The 15,985-nt window shown below is 58.6% G+C and overlaps 1 protein-coding gene across 1 annotated transcript in view; it reads left to right on the top strand.

The window, feature by feature from the left end:
* Positions 1-14,198, top strand: part of ZFR2 (zinc finger RNA binding protein 2) — a 44,669-nt gene extending 30,471 nt beyond the window's left edge. Inside the window, exons 11-19 of the mRNA XM_032628963.1 lie at positions 35-167; positions 650-840; positions 3,633-3,804; positions 6,916-7,054; positions 8,541-8,638; positions 9,068-9,163; positions 10,597-10,708; positions 11,458-11,555; positions 12,293-14,198. Coding sequence (XP_032484854.1) covers positions 35-167; positions 650-840; positions 3,633-3,804; positions 6,916-7,054; positions 8,541-8,638; positions 9,068-9,163; positions 10,597-10,708; positions 11,458-11,555; positions 12,293-12,511 — 1,258 coding nt within the window. The 3' untranslated portion in view covers positions 12,512-14,198. The remainder of the gene's footprint in view (positions 1-34; positions 168-649; positions 841-3,632; positions 3,805-6,915; positions 7,055-8,540; positions 8,639-9,067; positions 9,164-10,596; positions 10,709-11,457; positions 11,556-12,292) is intronic.
* Positions 14,199-15,985: the final 1,787 nt, after the last annotated feature.

Here is a 15,985-nt window from a genome sequence, read left to right as displayed (position 1 = left end):
CGCTCACGGCTCCTTGTCCCTGCCACCCCAGCAGGCGCTACGGCTTGTGCAAGAGGTGGCTGGAAGAGGAGCCACAGGCGCAGGAGGCGCGCTCGGGACGCTCACGGCCCGACCAGCATGCACCTCCCCTCAGGAGCAGGCCGGGGCTGTCCACAGCCAAGCCTCTGGTGGGTGGTGGTCTCATCTTGATGTCCGAATGCCTCAGGGGCTGGGGACTGGAGGGGGCTGAGGGCCTCACCTCCAGCCACAGCGATCCCTTAAAGCTTCCTGAGGCCCCAGTGGTCACATCCCTTGGGAGCCTTTGGGTGTCTGTCCATCCGAGGGGGCGGGCCGGGTCGGATGGGAACTGTGGATTGCACCCTGCTGACGGAGGGGGTCACCAGCTGCCTCGGGGCCTCTGGCTCGGAAATTCGACAATGTTGCCCAGGGAGCCCACTGGGCCCCCCAGTCGGCCCAAGTTCCCCACAGCCATCGGGGCCCTGGGGTCCTCACTGGTCCACCTCCCCTGTGGACCCTCTCATTCCTCTGCCTGGCTCTCCGGCCACCGCTTGCCTATCAAAGCCAGCCTGACTCCGGGCCCCCCGCGTCCCCCGGGTCACCGGGGCCTCTCAACCTGCCCGTGACGTGACACGTATGCCTTTCCCTGAAGCCCATGAGGCGGCCGGAGTCCAGCGACGACCGGCACGTCATGTGCAAGCACGCTGCCATCTACCCCACAGAAGAGGAGCTCCTGGCCATCCAGAAGGCCGTCTCCCACTCAGAGCGCGCCCTCAAACTGGTGTCCGACACAATGGCCGAGGAGGATTCCGCACGCCCAGAGCCAGAGGGCGGGGAGTGCAGGTAATGGGCATCGCCCTCCTGTCCGGGGGGGATGGCCCGGGGTGACAGAGTTGGCTCCACTGCCGGGTGGCTTTGAGCCCTTGGACGCCCAGGGGTTTCCAGAAAACTCCCCAAGAGAGGTTCAGAGCCGGAGCCCCGAGGCTCACAGGGAATTATAGTCCCAACTGGAGAGAGCCGTTGTTCTAACACCAGAAGTTACTTTTCCTGTCGAAGACATGCGTAGAAATGTAGTTCACAGGGGATTAGCCCCTCTGTTTCCTCACCCATAACGCGGACATAAGTGTGATTCTCCTGGAGCAGGAGGTGCTGCCGAGCGTCCGCATGAATCATCTTTCCAGCTGCCGGGAGTGTTGCAAGATGGAAAGTCCTGATGCCTTGTATCCATTTTCTTTTCTGGCCGCACCACACAGCTTGTGGGATCTTACTTCCCCGACCAGGGATTGAACCCGGGTCCTCAGCAGTGAGAGCGCGGAGTCCTAACCACTGGACCGCCAGGGAATGCCATCATTTACTTTTTTAAGGTTTTTTGTGGGGTTTTTTGGTGGTAAAATACTCAACACAAAATTTGCCATCGTGACCATTTTTACGTGTACACTACGGCAGCACTAAGTACATTCACAAGGTTGTGCAACCATCACCGCTGTCCATTTCCAGAACATTTTCATGATCCAAAACAGAAATCCGTCCCGTGAAATTCCCCAGGCCACCCGCTGCCCCTGCCCCTGGCACCCACCTTTCCACTCCCTGTCTCCACGGCTTGGCCTGTGCTGGATGTTTCACGCCAGTGGAATCATGCAGCATCTGTCCTTTTGTGTCTGGCTGATTCGAACCAGTAGCTTCTTCCTGCCACAGTGTTTGCTCCCCGACAAGAACATGCGAGCCACTCGTGGGTCACCAGGTGTCATAACGAAATGCACTCGCCCCTCAGCGTGAACGCAGCTGCCTCCCCGGGACAGTGGGCCTTCCTCACCGCCTGGAAGGGGAAGCAGGCGCGGCCCCTCGGGCAGAAAGGAGGCCGTTCTTTAACCTTTACCCCGTTGTATTCTGAAGGAAAAGGCCCCTCACTTAGTGCTTTGCAGTTTTGCTCCCGTTTTCTCCCTGTACTCGTGTTTTGGGTTTTTTGTTGTTGTTGTTTGTTTGAAAATATTTTATTTATTTATTTATGGCTGCGTAGGGTCTTAGTTGCGGCATGTGGGGTCTTGGTTGCAGTATGTGGGATCTTTCGTTGCGGCGTGTGGGCTCTTCGTTGCTGTGCACAGGCTTCTCTGTAGTCGTGGTGTGCAGGCTCATTAGTTGTGGCGCGAGGACTCTCTAGTTGTGGTGCGTGGGCTCCGTAGCCCTGTGGCATGTGGGATCTTAGTTCCCTGACCAGAGATTGAACTGGCGCTCCCTGCAGTGGAAGCGCAAAGTCTTAACCACTGGACTGCCAGGGAAGTCGTGGATGTTCCATTATTTACTTAACTGTCGCAAAGAGTATGTTTGGTTTGTTTGTTTTTTTCTATTTTATTATGGAAATTCTCTAACACACACAAAAGGTGACGAGGCCCAAGTGACCATCCCTAAACCAGGGATGACTCACTTGCTCTCTACCCACCCCACTCCTGGACAGACCGCTGTGGTTAAAGACGATATCAGGCATCAGCCTGAGGGTGGAGTACGTGTCTCTAAACAAGACTCTTTTTCATTTAACAAAACCAGAACACCATTATCATACTTGAAAAAAATGAACAATAATTCTTCAGCCCCATCAAATATCCAGTCAGTGCTGAAATTTCCAGTTTTTTGTTTAGGGTTTTTTTTTGTTTTGCAGTTGGTGTTGAATCAGGGTCCAAATTGATTGACAACCTGTCAGTCTCTTTATCTGCAGGTTCCCCGCCTCTCTGCTTTGTCTTCCCCTGAAGGATCTGGTCCTGGTCCCGTAGAGTCCCAGGTGTGGCCAGGTCCCCTCGGACCATCCCAGGCTCCAGCACTTGCAGTCCGGAGACAGACCACAGAGAAATATACAAATGCATTACAGAATTAGGTTATCTCATATCCTGAGAAGTGTCACAAAGAAAACAGCAAAGTGGGGATCAGGGAGTGGCAGGATCAGGTGGCAACTTGGAGAGCCAAGGGGCGGACATTTGTGTTGTGACAGCTGTGGGGAGGGCCACCACGTGAGGGCACCCCAGGCAGTGGTCCAGGTGGGATGAGCCTCCTGGGGAGGGAGTGGAAGGAGAGGGCGGTGGCAAGGCGGCCCAGGGGTCAGGCTGGGGACCTCGGACCCCAGGAGGAAGCTCGGTGTCCCCAGTCTGCAGAGGGGCAGCACTGGGAGGGTGGCTGCTGGGTGGACGCGGTGGTGGCAGTCACCTGCAGAAAGTGACCAGGCCGGTGCAGTGCAGGTGGGGACACGACTCGGGGAGAGGCAGGGAGCGTCTGGCCGGCGGCCTCGGGGGAGTCCAGCTGGGGGTGAAGCGGCCGCAGAGGCGGCTCAGCAGCACGAAGCCAAAAGGACCGACGAGGGGGCCCTGCTGGCTGAGGACCAGGGCGCCGCTGGGGGTGGCCGCGGGTGGCCTCTTCCAGAATGCAGTTTATTAGGAAACGGTGACGGCCGCCAGCCCTGCTGAGCAACACAACTTCCTAGCGGCGGTTCCAAGCACTTCTCCCAGATCTGTCTCCTCGTGGCTCTTTGATCAGGTGCCCCGGGGAGGGCCGTGCTCCCGTTTTACAGATGAGGAAGCGGCCCTGCGTGCAGGAGCAGGGACCCTTCCTCCCCACCCTCTGCCCACACGTTTGCGGGTTTGTCTCGGCAGCCGCCCAGGCCCCTCTGCTCGGATCCTGAAAGGCGTGATGCGGGTCGGCCTGCTGGCGAAGGGCCTCCTCCTGCGGGGAGACAGGGCCGTGCAGCTGATCCTGCTCTGCTCCCAGAAGCCCAGCCGCGCGCTGCTGCGCAGAGTCACGGAGCAGCTGCCCCTCCAGCTCCCGGTGAGGCGCCCGGCCGTGCATCGCGTGGCTTCTACGCGGCTTGGACACAAACCGGTTTGTTTTTAGAAACTGGTGCAAGGAGAGAGTGGTGGAGCTTGAGGGTTCCTTTACAGAGGGGGTTGAGAGTAGAGCCTGGAAACACTCTAAATGTCCGGTCACTGAGGACGGTTACTTCCGTCACATCCACAGCAGAGCCCAGCCAGCCCGGACGGAGCACAAACAGGACGAAATCCACAGGACAGACACTCAGGCTCATGAGACTAGAGAGGCACAGGGCTGGGGGTCGGCCGGACTTTCTCCTCCAGAGCAGTTCCTGCTGTTATCATAGAGCCTTTTTTTTTTTTTTTAAATAAATCTATTTATTTATTTTTGGCTGAGTTGGGTCTTCGTTGCTGCGCGCGGCTTTCTCTAGTTGCAGCGAGCGGGGGCTACTCTTCGTTGTGGTGCGCGGGCTTCTCGTTGTGGTGGCTTCTCGTTGTGGAGCACAGGTTCTAGGCGCGTGGGCTTCAGTAGTTGTGGCTCGCAGGCTCAATAGTTGTGGCTCACGGGCTCTAGAGTGCAGTCTCAGTAGTTGTGGCACACAGGCTTAGTTGCTCCGTGGCATGTGGGATCTTCCCGGACCGGGGCTTGAACCCGTGTCCCCTGAACTGGCAGGCAGATTCTTAACCACTGCGCCACCAGGGAAGTCCCTGTCATAAAGCTTTTCTCAAGCGAGATGGTAACCGGGAGAAGAGTGAAATCATGTCATGATTTAAATTGATCATCTTCCATTAAAATACTCAGTTCCCAGGGCAGTTCCTTCTTCCTGATGTGTCTGCTGCCCTTCCCGAGAGAATTCAGCATCGTTCCTCCGACTCATGTAGTGAGCACTGGGGGCCGGGCAGACCCAGGCTCGCCTCTGGGACTCCCAGTCTGGTCAGGAAATGCAATAAACAAACATAGAGCAAGCTAACTTCCAGTTTATCTTCTGTAGAGAAATTAAAACCTGATGTCAAGTAGCGAGCACCTGGGGAGAGTGGGGGCCACTTCAGACAGGACCGTGGGAGGTGTGTGTCCTGACAGAAGATGGAGCAGGTGAGGTGAGAGCTGAGAGATGAGGAGAGGCCTTGAAAGATGTGGGGGTGGGCAGCGTTCCACATAGAAGGACCTGCACCTGCAGAGGCCAAGAGGCAGGAGGCCCAGGGAGATGCGTGCCTGAATGGACAAAGGCCTAGATCAAGCTGGGCCTGAAGGCCATGTGGGGAGGTAAGACTGCCTCCTCAGGGAAATGGGGAGACTGGAGGGTTTTAAGCAGGGGAGTGACATGCTCCGACTTCACCAATTTAATCACTCGTTTCCTGAACACCCACGACATGACAGTTTTCTGCTCAATACCATGGGGGTTGCAAAGATGGCTCAGATGCAAGCCCTGTTCTCTGGAACCTTGCAGCCCAGTGGCTAAGACAAAGCCCTAAGCCCCATGAAGATGGATGAAGCCATGGGGAAGATGGCTAAGGCCACGGGAGAGCTGGCAGTGCCCCCCACTCCCAGCTGTGTAGACAGACCCTCCTAGCCATTACCTGGCCAAGTGTCTCGGGGGACTCCAAAGCAAGATGAGGGACACAGTAAAGCTTTTCTATGCAGGCACTGGGTCACTGCACCAAACCCGCCTTCGTTGTGCAGTCTCCCCGGGAGGTTGGTAATTGGGGACGGCAGTCGGAGTTCTGATGACTGTGCGCAAGGGGTCCCTTCTTCCTGAGCCCCTGAGAGTGACAAGCCGGAGAGGGTGTAAATGGAGGGGAGAGAGATCCGCCGAGAGGGCGGGGCTTGTCTGGAGGCTCTGCTTGCAGTGGGCCTGACCCTCAGGGTATCCCCCGGTGATGCAGCCAGCGCAGGCTGGGTCCTAAGGATGCGTGTGCTGGGGCAGGGCTGAACCCTGGGCAGCCATGGGGTGGGTACCAGAGCCGAGGGGCCTCAGATCTTGCCTGGAGGCAGCCCCTGTCCAGTGTCCTGAGAAACCATCGTTCTGCCCTCATTACCCAAACAGTAGCCTGCTGGGCCAACTGAAGGATTTTGCATTTTTCACTGAAGAGCATCTCTTGGGTCACATTCCATATTCTTACTTAGGGAGCTTCATTCTTTTTTGTGGCCAAAGAGTATTCTATTGCCACTTGTCCATAACTAGCTGGGTCCTTCCATGTAGTTGGACATTTAGGTTGTGTCCAGTGTTCTGTGTTACCAGTGAGGCTGCAGCAGATGAAGAACCTTGTACACACACTGCTCCACACACGTGGGAGCACGTCCCGGGGCAGAGTCGCGGGGTCTGAGGCATGAGCCTGGAGGCTTCTGCTGAGTGTGGCTAGGTCAGCCTCCACCAGCAGTTTAGAGACGCATGGATTTGCCAGCCCAGCGCCTCCTCAGACTCTTGAGCTTTGTCCTTCCTACAGCTGACTATGGCACCCCATTCTAGTTTTAACGTGATTCTCCCTTGCCATGGGAGGTTTTTTTGTCATTATGTAGAAAGGGTCACTTTGGTTTCTCTTTCTGCAAACTATCACTTGCCAGTTTTTTTTTTTAAGATTTATTATTTATTTATTTTTTGTGGCTGCGTCGGGTCTTAGTTGCGGCACACGGGATCTTCACTGAGGCATGCGGGATCTTTGTTGCGGCACGCGGGCTTCTCTCTAGTTGTGGCATGCGGGTTTTCTCTTCACTAGTTGTGGCAGGCAGGCTCCAGGGCACGTGGGCTCTCCAGTTGAGGGGCGCAAGCTCAGTAGTTGTGGCATGCGGCATGTGAGATCTTAGCTCCCCAACCAGAGATTGAACCCGAGTCCCCTGCACTGGAAGGCAGATTCTTTACCACTGGACCACCAGGGAAGTCCCCACTTGCCAATTTTTTGCTGTTGGGTTGCTGATCTTGTTGTTATTGAGCTTTGGGTGTTTTTACATATGAAGGCACCTTGATGCTGGGTCTGCTGTCTGTATGCATTTCTACGTGTGCAATTCTGGAGGCTGGGGCTATGTCTGTGTCCCTAGGAGGTTCCAGAACACCCGGCATGGGGCCTGGTACCCAACCGCGTCCTGCCTCTCAGCTAGAGTAATGAGGCCTTGTGTTGTATTTGCACCCCGTAGATGGTGACAGAGGACAAGTATGAGGTCTCCTCCGACCCTGAAGCCAACATCGTCATCTCCTCCTGCGAGGAGCCCAGGATACAGGTCACTGTGTCCATCACCTCGCCCCTGATGCGGGAGGACCCCTCTGCAGACCGAGGTGCGTCAGGGCCCTTCTGTCCAGCCCTCCTCTCCACACACCCGGTGGCCTAGGGCAGCATCCGCCTCTGCTCTGGACAGGATGTGGGGGGGGGTTGCCACAGCCAGTTTCCGGCACTTCCGTCAGCCCGAATGCCCTGGTGAGATAAGAGCTGGGCCTTGGGGCTGCAGAGGAAGGGAGGTAGAGAGCTGGGGCAGAGTGTCAAGTGGCTCAGTACTCAGCTGTGGGGCATGTGCGCGGGGAGCACTTCCTCCCATCCCTCCTGGCTGTGCAGGGACCTGCTCCCCGCCCAGAGGAGACCAGCTGTGCCCCATCCCCCAGCAAGACAGGGGCCTGGGGACCTGAGACTGATGCGCATTGCCTGAGGCAGTGGGAGGGGGTGGGGGGCGAGGCCAGAGGGCAGCCAACAGGGAGGGTGCAGGCCAAGCCATGGGGATGCACCGGAGTCTCATCCAGCCGTGGAACCTCCTGGAACAGCCCTGGAGATTGTTTCCCAAACTCCAGTCTTTCTTGGACCCCCTTCATGATGGTTGTCAGATCTGAGGGCCACGAACCACTGATGCTTTCCTCTGAATCAATTCCTTTTTGACTCTTAAATTTTTAAAGAGGAGAGCCTTTGAACCGTAAGTGGAAAGCTGTACCAGTTGTCATAAAGAGAGTGCCATCTGAAAATAAATACAGTGGGAAGAAAAAGTGATGCCCTTCAGTTCCAGGTGGAGGCCCTGCTCCAGCTTGCTCGGAGGCGGGGATTGGGAATGTCGGAAAGGGTTCAAGGTCCAAGGCCTCGGAAAGAGGTGGACTGGAGGGGGCTAGAGAACTGGAAACCCCTCCGAGGGAGCCCCGGGCCCCCAAGAGCTGCGATGTCCCCGCCCTGCCGGTTGCTGCTGGGAGGGGAGCTTTCAGCTTCCTCTGTTGCTTGCTCTCAGCCCCAGAGGAGCAGACCCAGGCCTGGGGGTTGGGGGGTTTATGGGTGAAAGAAAAACCTCTGCTCCCTCCTGTGACCTAAAACACCAGGACCTCGCAGAATAAGGGGAGAAGAATTTTCCTGAAGCAAGAAGAAGAAGGAATCAAAAACAGGCCAGAATTTTCCCTAGACACAGGGCCCTGGTCACCCATGATGGTGTGTGCGCAAACCTGACCCGCTGTCTCCCTCTTAATTATGCATGCGGAAGTTTCTGGAAATCCAGCTTCATTCATAGTTTTCCATCTGAACCGTGATTTGCTAACCAAGGGAGTCAGCGCTGATGGCACCGGGTGACAAGTGTGGAGCTCTCTCCTCGTGAGAGCGCAGAACCTGGAGGAGATGGGATCTTCGTGGAGAGGATGTCCGTGGTCCTTGCAGCGTCCCGGAGAAAGGGCCAGCGAGCAGAACCATGTGTCTTCTGGATAAATGCAAAGAGGCCTAGGGACCTGAGGGCCCGGCCACGTGGCCCAGGCAGTGGGAGCAGGGAGAGGGGCGCCTAGCCCATGTGCCCTTCTCTTCTAGAAGGAACAGCGGCGCCTCCGCCTGACCCAGGAGATGTCCTGAGCTCAGAGAAGTGCCTCCAGTCGCTGGCTGCCCTCCGCCATGCCAAGTGGTTCCAGGTCAGGGGTCGGGCCCAGAGCGGGCTCCCAGTACAAATGAGGGACAGACGTGGGTGGGGCGGTTGCTTGGCCGGCTGCTCGACCCACGTGTCCACGCCCAGCGCTAACCTGATGGAGGTTACATCCTGGCTGATTGGGTCGGGAACCTGAAAGGAGTGACCACCACTCTGGGGGTGGGGGGCCGCAACGGCCAGCACTAGGGCTCAGCCGTGGGCCGTTTGGGAATGGAGTCTGCTTCCGGTCGCCAGCTGTGAGGCCGGCCGGCCCATGCCTCCCGGAGTCCCTCACTGCCTCCACTGCCAGGACAGGACCCCCGGCTGGGCTCGCTACCCCTGGATCAGCCCTTGTTCCCTCGGCCCCATGCACATCCCCACCTTGGCCACGTGCTTACAGCTCCCTGGAGCTAACCATGTGCTTCTTTCCCCGAAGGCGAGAGCCAGCGGCCTGCAGCCCTGTGTGATCGTCATCAGGGTCCTTCGGGACCTCTGCCAGCGTGTGCCCACCTGGGGGGCCCTGCCGGACTGGGTAAGGCAGTGCCAGGGGGCTGGCCCTGCTTTAGGAAGCCCCCAACCCCTGATAGGCCACAGCCCTGGGAGGCCGAGCCTCATTTCCTGGTTCAGCGCTCAGCTTTCCAGCAAAGGGCTGGTGTCCGTCTGAGTGCCAGGAGAGGTGGATCGCGGTGGGGCATATCGGGGTCCCTTGGCCCCAGGGTGAGGCTTGCTACAGACACAGTCTCATTTGACTGCATTATCTGGAACCCACAACCTTGCGGGCAGAATCAGGAAGCGTGCAAATACAAGGGCGTCCCAGCAAGAGGTGGGGTGTTTGCCTAGACCTGCAGGTGACAGTGCAGAGGCCCCCGTGAGGGCAGGCAGCCTGGTGCAGACCCACCTCCTCTGAAGGGGTGGTCCCCTGCGGCCCTGACACCCCCGGTCAGCAGGCCCCGAGCCCTTCTGCAGGGAGAGGATGCAAAGGCCCCCTGTCCCCCAAATCCCCAAGCTGCTGTGTTGTGAGACCCCCAGCTCCTGCCCTCCTTGGGCCCCCCTGCCCCGTCTTTCAGGATCTCATCTCATCTGTGCGCCCCTCGGCAGGCCTGTCTCTGAGTGTCCCTCTCCCATCACATACCCACTGATCCCCCAGTGAGCGCAGATGTGTAGGTTTTTAAGCCTTTCACCTTCGACATTATCCTTGGGAAGGAGGCTGAGTGCCCTGAACTTGGAGGTACGCGTGCATCTTACGTGCAGCCTTCTGCTGCCAGTTCATCGGCTCCCACACCCAAAGACAGGTTCTTGGACCCTTCCCACCTGAGCCCAGGCTACCCTTGGCCTTGCTCATGAGGGCTCTGGTGCCCACCCGGACCTCGGCTTCCTGCCCACGGACCGGGGAGACGTCCACTGTCAGCACCACCCCTGGTGGATGGCACAGTGGGTGGCTGTGTGCTGAGTGACAAGAGGGGTTCACTCAGACGCTGGGAGGGCCCCGCATTCCCCGGAGCCCATTTCCCTGTAAGTATAGACGCAACCCCCATGACAGTCACAGCTCCGGCCCTGCCCTGGGACCGGGCAGGTGGCTCCTTGGAGGTGGGGACGAGCCTGCGCGAGTCCCCAAGTCCTTGTGACCCTTATGGCCCTCACTGTCTGAACCTCAGGTCATGGAGAATGAGTTTCTTTTAACCCTCATGACACTGGTTTGCAATGTTACCATCTATGGGATTTTGCTGATGTCAAAACTAGGCGAGAGAGTTCCCTAGAGAACTGAGAGAAACCCACCCAAGGCCACACCAGGGTGGCAAGGCCCCGGTGACCCCCTCCTTGTAGAAGTTCAGGGGTGGGTGGGTGTGAGGGGAAGAGCTGGGAGGGGGGCCTCACATCCCCGGTCCCCTGGAGACCTGGCTGAGGCCACACAGCCGCGCCATCCTCAAAAGCCCGGGTCTCCTTCTCTGTCCCCACCCGGCCCAGGCCATGGAGCTGCTGGTGGAGAAGGCTCTGAGCAGCACGAAGGGGCCCCTGAGCCCCGGGAACGCCGTGAGACGGGTCCTGGAGTGCGTGGCCTCGGGGACGCTCCTGACAGGTCAGTCCCCGTCGGCCGGGAGCCCAGACCCTGGAGCACGTGGCAGAGACCAAGGGCCATGGCGGGGGCAGGGGGACGGGGGAGCGCAGAGGAGCCTCTTAGGAACACTCAAGAACCACGTCCAGCACAGGCAGGACAGCAGACACAGATGTGCACACACATGTCACCACTCAAGGGAGCCGCGCGGAGGTGTGGACCAGCTGGAAGGAGAGGCGGGGTGGAGGCTGGAGGGGAGGGGTCCGTGCCTTCTCTCACGCTCCTCTGATGGCACACCCACCCTCTCTGGGGAGCCAGGGACAGCCCGGGGAACATTTCCGAAGGAAACAACAGGAATTCCATGATGGGCTTTGTACAAAGATGTTCACCACGATGTCCTTCACGGTAGCAGAAGGAGGAGAGCACGCATGTGGCCCGCGTGACATGTTAGATGCAAAACGGTGTTTTCCAGTCATTTCAGGGACATGGGACGATAGCATTTTAAGTGGAAGAAGAGGATGATACACTGGCCCGTGGTGTGAGCCTTTTCTGTAACTACATGCTCGCCCACGTGTGCACACACACACGCACGCAGGCGGTGAGGAGGTCTGCTGAACGCGTGTGGGGCTGGAGGGAGGACTGGCAGGGGAGAGGCCCGGTGTGGCCCGTGGGCGCGAGGCGGCCAGGTGCAGACCCCCCAGCACTGCAGAGCCGCAGTGGCGCCTTCGTAAGGGTGCACTCTCCTTCTCTGCCACTCCCACCTCCCCTCAAAGATGGGCCGGGGCTCCAGGATCCCTGCGAGAGAGACCAGATGGACGCCCTCGGGTCCATGACCCTCCAGGAGCGGGAGGACATCACGGCCAGTGCCCAGGTAGGAGGCCAGCCCACGGGGCTCCCCGACTCAGGCCAGCTCGACCTGGCTGTGGGCGGCCCAGGTCCCAGCCCCCATTCGCATCTGTGCTGCATCCCAGGAAATGGTCTGGGACTCCCCTTCCCACCCCCTCCCTTACAGAGACAGGTGGCTTGTGGGTGACAGGACTGCTTCCGGGGGCAGGGCCAGCCTGGCCCAGAAACAAAGCTACTCCCGTGATGAGGCGCAGACTTGGGGCCTCCTCGGCTGGTACTGTCCTCCCCAACCCTGCCCTGTGGTCTGCAAACACCCAGCCAAGGCCTCCAGCTGGGCCTAAACAGCTTCAGGCCCCAAAGCAGAGACCCCGTCTGTGGCTTCCCTTTTGTTTGCAAATTTTTACTTATAAGCAAGTCTCCCAGCAGTACAGAAATCGCACTGGGCCTGACATTTATGAATGGCCTTCAGTGGAAAGAGTCAAATTGCTCTTCATCAGAGCCGAACCTGGAGAGGCAGGATCTAGGGTCCCTCTAGCGAGGAGAGAGCGCTGAAATTCCGAGGGGCTTCCTGGCACAGTGCTCACCACCAGCTGGCGCAAGCGACTCCCAGTACAGTTCTTCACGCCCAAGGGCGACGTGAGCTCTGCAGTTGCTAGAAGGGTGTCGAGGACGCCCGGCAAGCCCCCTGAGTCCGCACGCGGCCATGAGAGGCGGGCCAGGAGGCCGCGGGCAGAAGGGTCCTGACGGGTCGTTTGCCCCCAGCACGCCCTGCGCATGTTGGCGTTCCGGCAGATCCACAAGATCCTGGGCATCGACCCTCTGCCGCCCCCCAAAAGCAGGCCTGGGGCGCGCTTCCGGAAGAGGCCACGGGAGGCAAGCGAGGCCGAGGCCGAGGCCGAGGAGGGCGCCGGCCAGAGGAAGCGGGCCGGCGGGGCAGAGAGGGGCCCGTGTGAGCAGCCTCGCCTCCCCAACGGGACCTGACGCCCCACCGAGTGGCTGCTTCACCCCTGACGCTGGGCAGTCCTGTTTTCCTTTGCAGTAATGTTCCGTAGATTTCTTTAAAGACACTTGTGCTTAAATCATTAGCAAAATCTCTTCATCTGGCGATTTCAGCTGCGGGGTTTGGGGCACAGCGCCCCAAGGCCTGCCTTCACCCGGGCGAGAAGGTGCAGCACAATTTTAAACCCCGGCATTTCTTGCTGGCTTTAAACTCACCCTGTGGCCTGCTAAGGGTGTGGGTTTTTAAATGGCTTTGTGAGGACACACCAGCCGTGCGTGGATTTGAAATCTCACGGGCAAGCCCCCTGGGGGTCCCACATCAGGAAGCCTGTCCCCGGAAGGTAGGTTGGGAGGATCTGGGGTGGTGGCCAAGCCTGAGAGTGTGCCCAGGCCGGGGTCCTCAGTCCCCAAGCCCAGTCTCCAAACACGCTGCCCCCCTCCAGCTCCCCAGCCTGGAGACGGCCCGGCGGCCAGAGGTCTGCAGGGCCTGAGCTGGGCTCGTCCCCCAGCCCGCCATGGGAGGGCCACAGAGCCGAAGGGTGATGAGCGTGCAGGCTGGGCACGCCCCTGACCCCCGGAGTATCTGTGACCCCCATGGCACTGCACCCCGTGCCACTCCGGGCCTTCTGCACCACGAGGAACAGCTCTGTATGCCTCATTCGAGGCTGGGTTTGCCTTGTCTTTCTCCCGTCCTCCTTGCATAGGTGCAGCCAATGTGGGTCCAGGGCCCGCCCCTTGAAAGTGGAGTCTGGGGGCTCTGCCTGGTGCGGGGCACAGAATCAGGCGTCTCCTGGCACTGGTGGACATGAAGGCACCCTTGCCCAGCCCCCACCCCGATCTGTCCAAACTTCCCTCTTTGCGACAGCTTCTCTTGTCCGGCTGCCCTGTGGCACTGAAGGAGATAAGTCCATCTTTGGGCTGACACGATCTTTTCTGGTCACTTGATTGTTTCAAGCTCATTTCTGTGTTTAAGGGACAGCCTGTGTGTGGCTTCACATCTAATGTCTTCGTAGAACTACCTGGAAGTTTGGGGGGGTGGGGAATAAACGAGATATGCCTGTCTCTTGGTGTGGACCGCGCAGTCCTTCCTCGGGGTGCAGTGACCCTGCTGGGCTCCTGCAGCCTCTCAGGGCCCCAGGCAGGGGCCCTGACCAGCCAGAACTTCTCCCTGAGGCTCTGAGGCTGGGAGTATGGATGGGGAGGAGGTCCAAGGGGCTGGTGCTGCCCAGGTGTGGGCCTCTCAGGCCATCTCCACACTGAGGTCCCCTGGGAATACAGAGGAGCCAGGCTCTGCAGGCCCCACCCCCAATCCCGGGGATCCAGCCCAGGAAGCACTCATCTCACACACATCCCACAGCCACTCAAGGAACCCACCCTGGCCTGGTCCAGGAGATACACAATGGGACCATCAGCGGGAGGGTTGGGGACCCGGAAGGCTTCCTGGAGGAGGGGGCAGCCAAGCTGAGTTGGGAGGGGTGGCTCTCCGCCTGCAGGCCCTCTACCAAGAGTTCCCCCGCAGTTCCCCCAAATTCTCATTGCAAACCTCAGGGGGTGGCGGGGGTCCAGACAGGGAGAGGGCAGGTTGGAGGGCAGAGAGGGGAGGAGGCAGGCGAGGTTGCAGTGGCCCGTAGCGGAAGTGGCACATGCCCGTGGGCACAGACCAGGGCAGGGAGATGGCCAGGACCCCCTTCTCAGAGCTGGGCCAAGGGAGTGTCGGCCCCCCATGCAGGCAAAGCTTAGCCTGGTTCTACCAGACACATTATCTACTGGAAACAAGAAGCAGCCAGCTGGTGCCTGACCACTCCGACCTCGCCGGAAGGGCAGGCCGCTCTCCTCTGCCTCTGGGCCCTTCCTGAGGGAGCAACACCCCAACAGCACGAGTGAAGGCAGAGCAGCCCCTCGGCTACAGCTGCACACCGGGCACGGGGGACATTCTTCACCTCATGTGGGGGAGGCTTCACCCTCACACACCCTCTCCCTCTGCATCTCTGTCGACAGCTCTGCTATTCATCCAACTGCCCAGGCTGACCACCACCACCACTGAGGAGTCCTTCTGGGTTCCTTTGTGCTCGGGGCTGAGCCATCTGGAAGTCCTATTGGTCCCACTTCTGTTGCTCTCCATTCACAGCCTCTAGCACTCTGCAGCTTCAACCCTCCAGCATCTGGGGCCTCAGGATAAAACTCAGGATTACACTCAAGATAAAACCCCAAATCCCGACAAAGCCCCCCAGAGAACCCAACTGCCACCCTCTGCCTCAGTAACTCCACTTCAGACCTACTAGTCTCTGCTGGTCCTCAGTGAACCAGCCAAACTTCTTCCTGCCCCAGGGCCTTTGCACATGCTTTTCCCTCTGCCTGTTAAGCTCTTCCCCTGGCCTGTATGGCCAGCTGCTCCTCTCCTCCTTTGGGTCTCAGAGAGGCCTCCTTTAACACCTCAACCTGTCACATAACCCTATTCATTTCCTTTATGCCACACGCCACTGATTAAAATCATTTGTTATCTGCCTTGCTCCCACGCTGTGAACTGTCTGCGGGCAGCAAGTATATATGCCTTACGACGGCACTCCAGGTCTAGAATAGACCAAGTTTAGTAAATATGTTAATGCTTGAAACCATGCTCTGACCCTCAACCATGGGTGTCTGTGTTGGAGGAATTCACCTCCTAGCAGATAAGAAGACACCGTTTGTTTCGGTGTCATCCCAGGAGATTACTGTACCGATCAGGATGACAGCCTTTGGCTAAGGCGGTGGCAAGAGGATGAAGGGAAGGGAGAATGGGTTGACATTCAGGGGTGGCCATCACCGCTGCACTTTTGTGGAAAGCCCCTGTCCCGCTACCATGAGCCTTCCTCACATCCTGGCAGTAGCAGCTCCGGGAAATCTCACGACCCACTGCTCACCATCCCATCCCTGCCTCCTAGGGAAGATGGATGTGATCTTCTCCAGGTGGTGTAAAACCAATCCAGTTGACAGAGAGTTAAATCTGCCCCCCGCCTCAGCAACTCCAGAACACCGAGTTTAGGCAATGCAGCCACATCCTGAGGGAGCAACACCCCAACAGCACGAGTGAAGGCAGAGCAGCCCCTCGGCTACAGCTGCACACCGGGCACGGGGGACATTCTTCACCTCATGTGGGGGAGGCTTCACCCTCACACACCCTCTCCCTCTGCATCTCTGTCGACAGCTCTGCTATTCATCCAACTGCCCAGGCTGACCACCACCACCACTGAGGAGTCCTTCTGGGTTCCTTTGTGCTCGGGGCTGAGCCATCTGGAAGTCCTATTGGTCCCACTTCTGTTGCTCTCCATTCACAGCCTCTAGCACTCTGCAGCTTCAACCCTCCAGCAGCTGGGGCCTCAGGATAAAACTCAGGATTACACTCAAGATAAAACCCCAAATCCCGACAAAGCCCCCCCAGAGAACCCAACTGCCACCCTCTGCCTCAGTAACTCCACT

This window comes from Phocoena sinus, chromosome 3 (assembly GCF_008692025.1).
Source record: "Phocoena sinus isolate mPhoSin1 chromosome 3, mPhoSin1.pri, whole genome shotgun sequence".
In the NCBI taxonomy this organism is placed as follows: domain Eukaryota; kingdom Metazoa; phylum Chordata; class Mammalia; order Artiodactyla; family Phocoenidae; genus Phocoena; species Phocoena sinus.
Note: the sequence above shows the minus strand (reverse complement) of the source record. Positions and strands in the feature narration are given on the sequence as shown.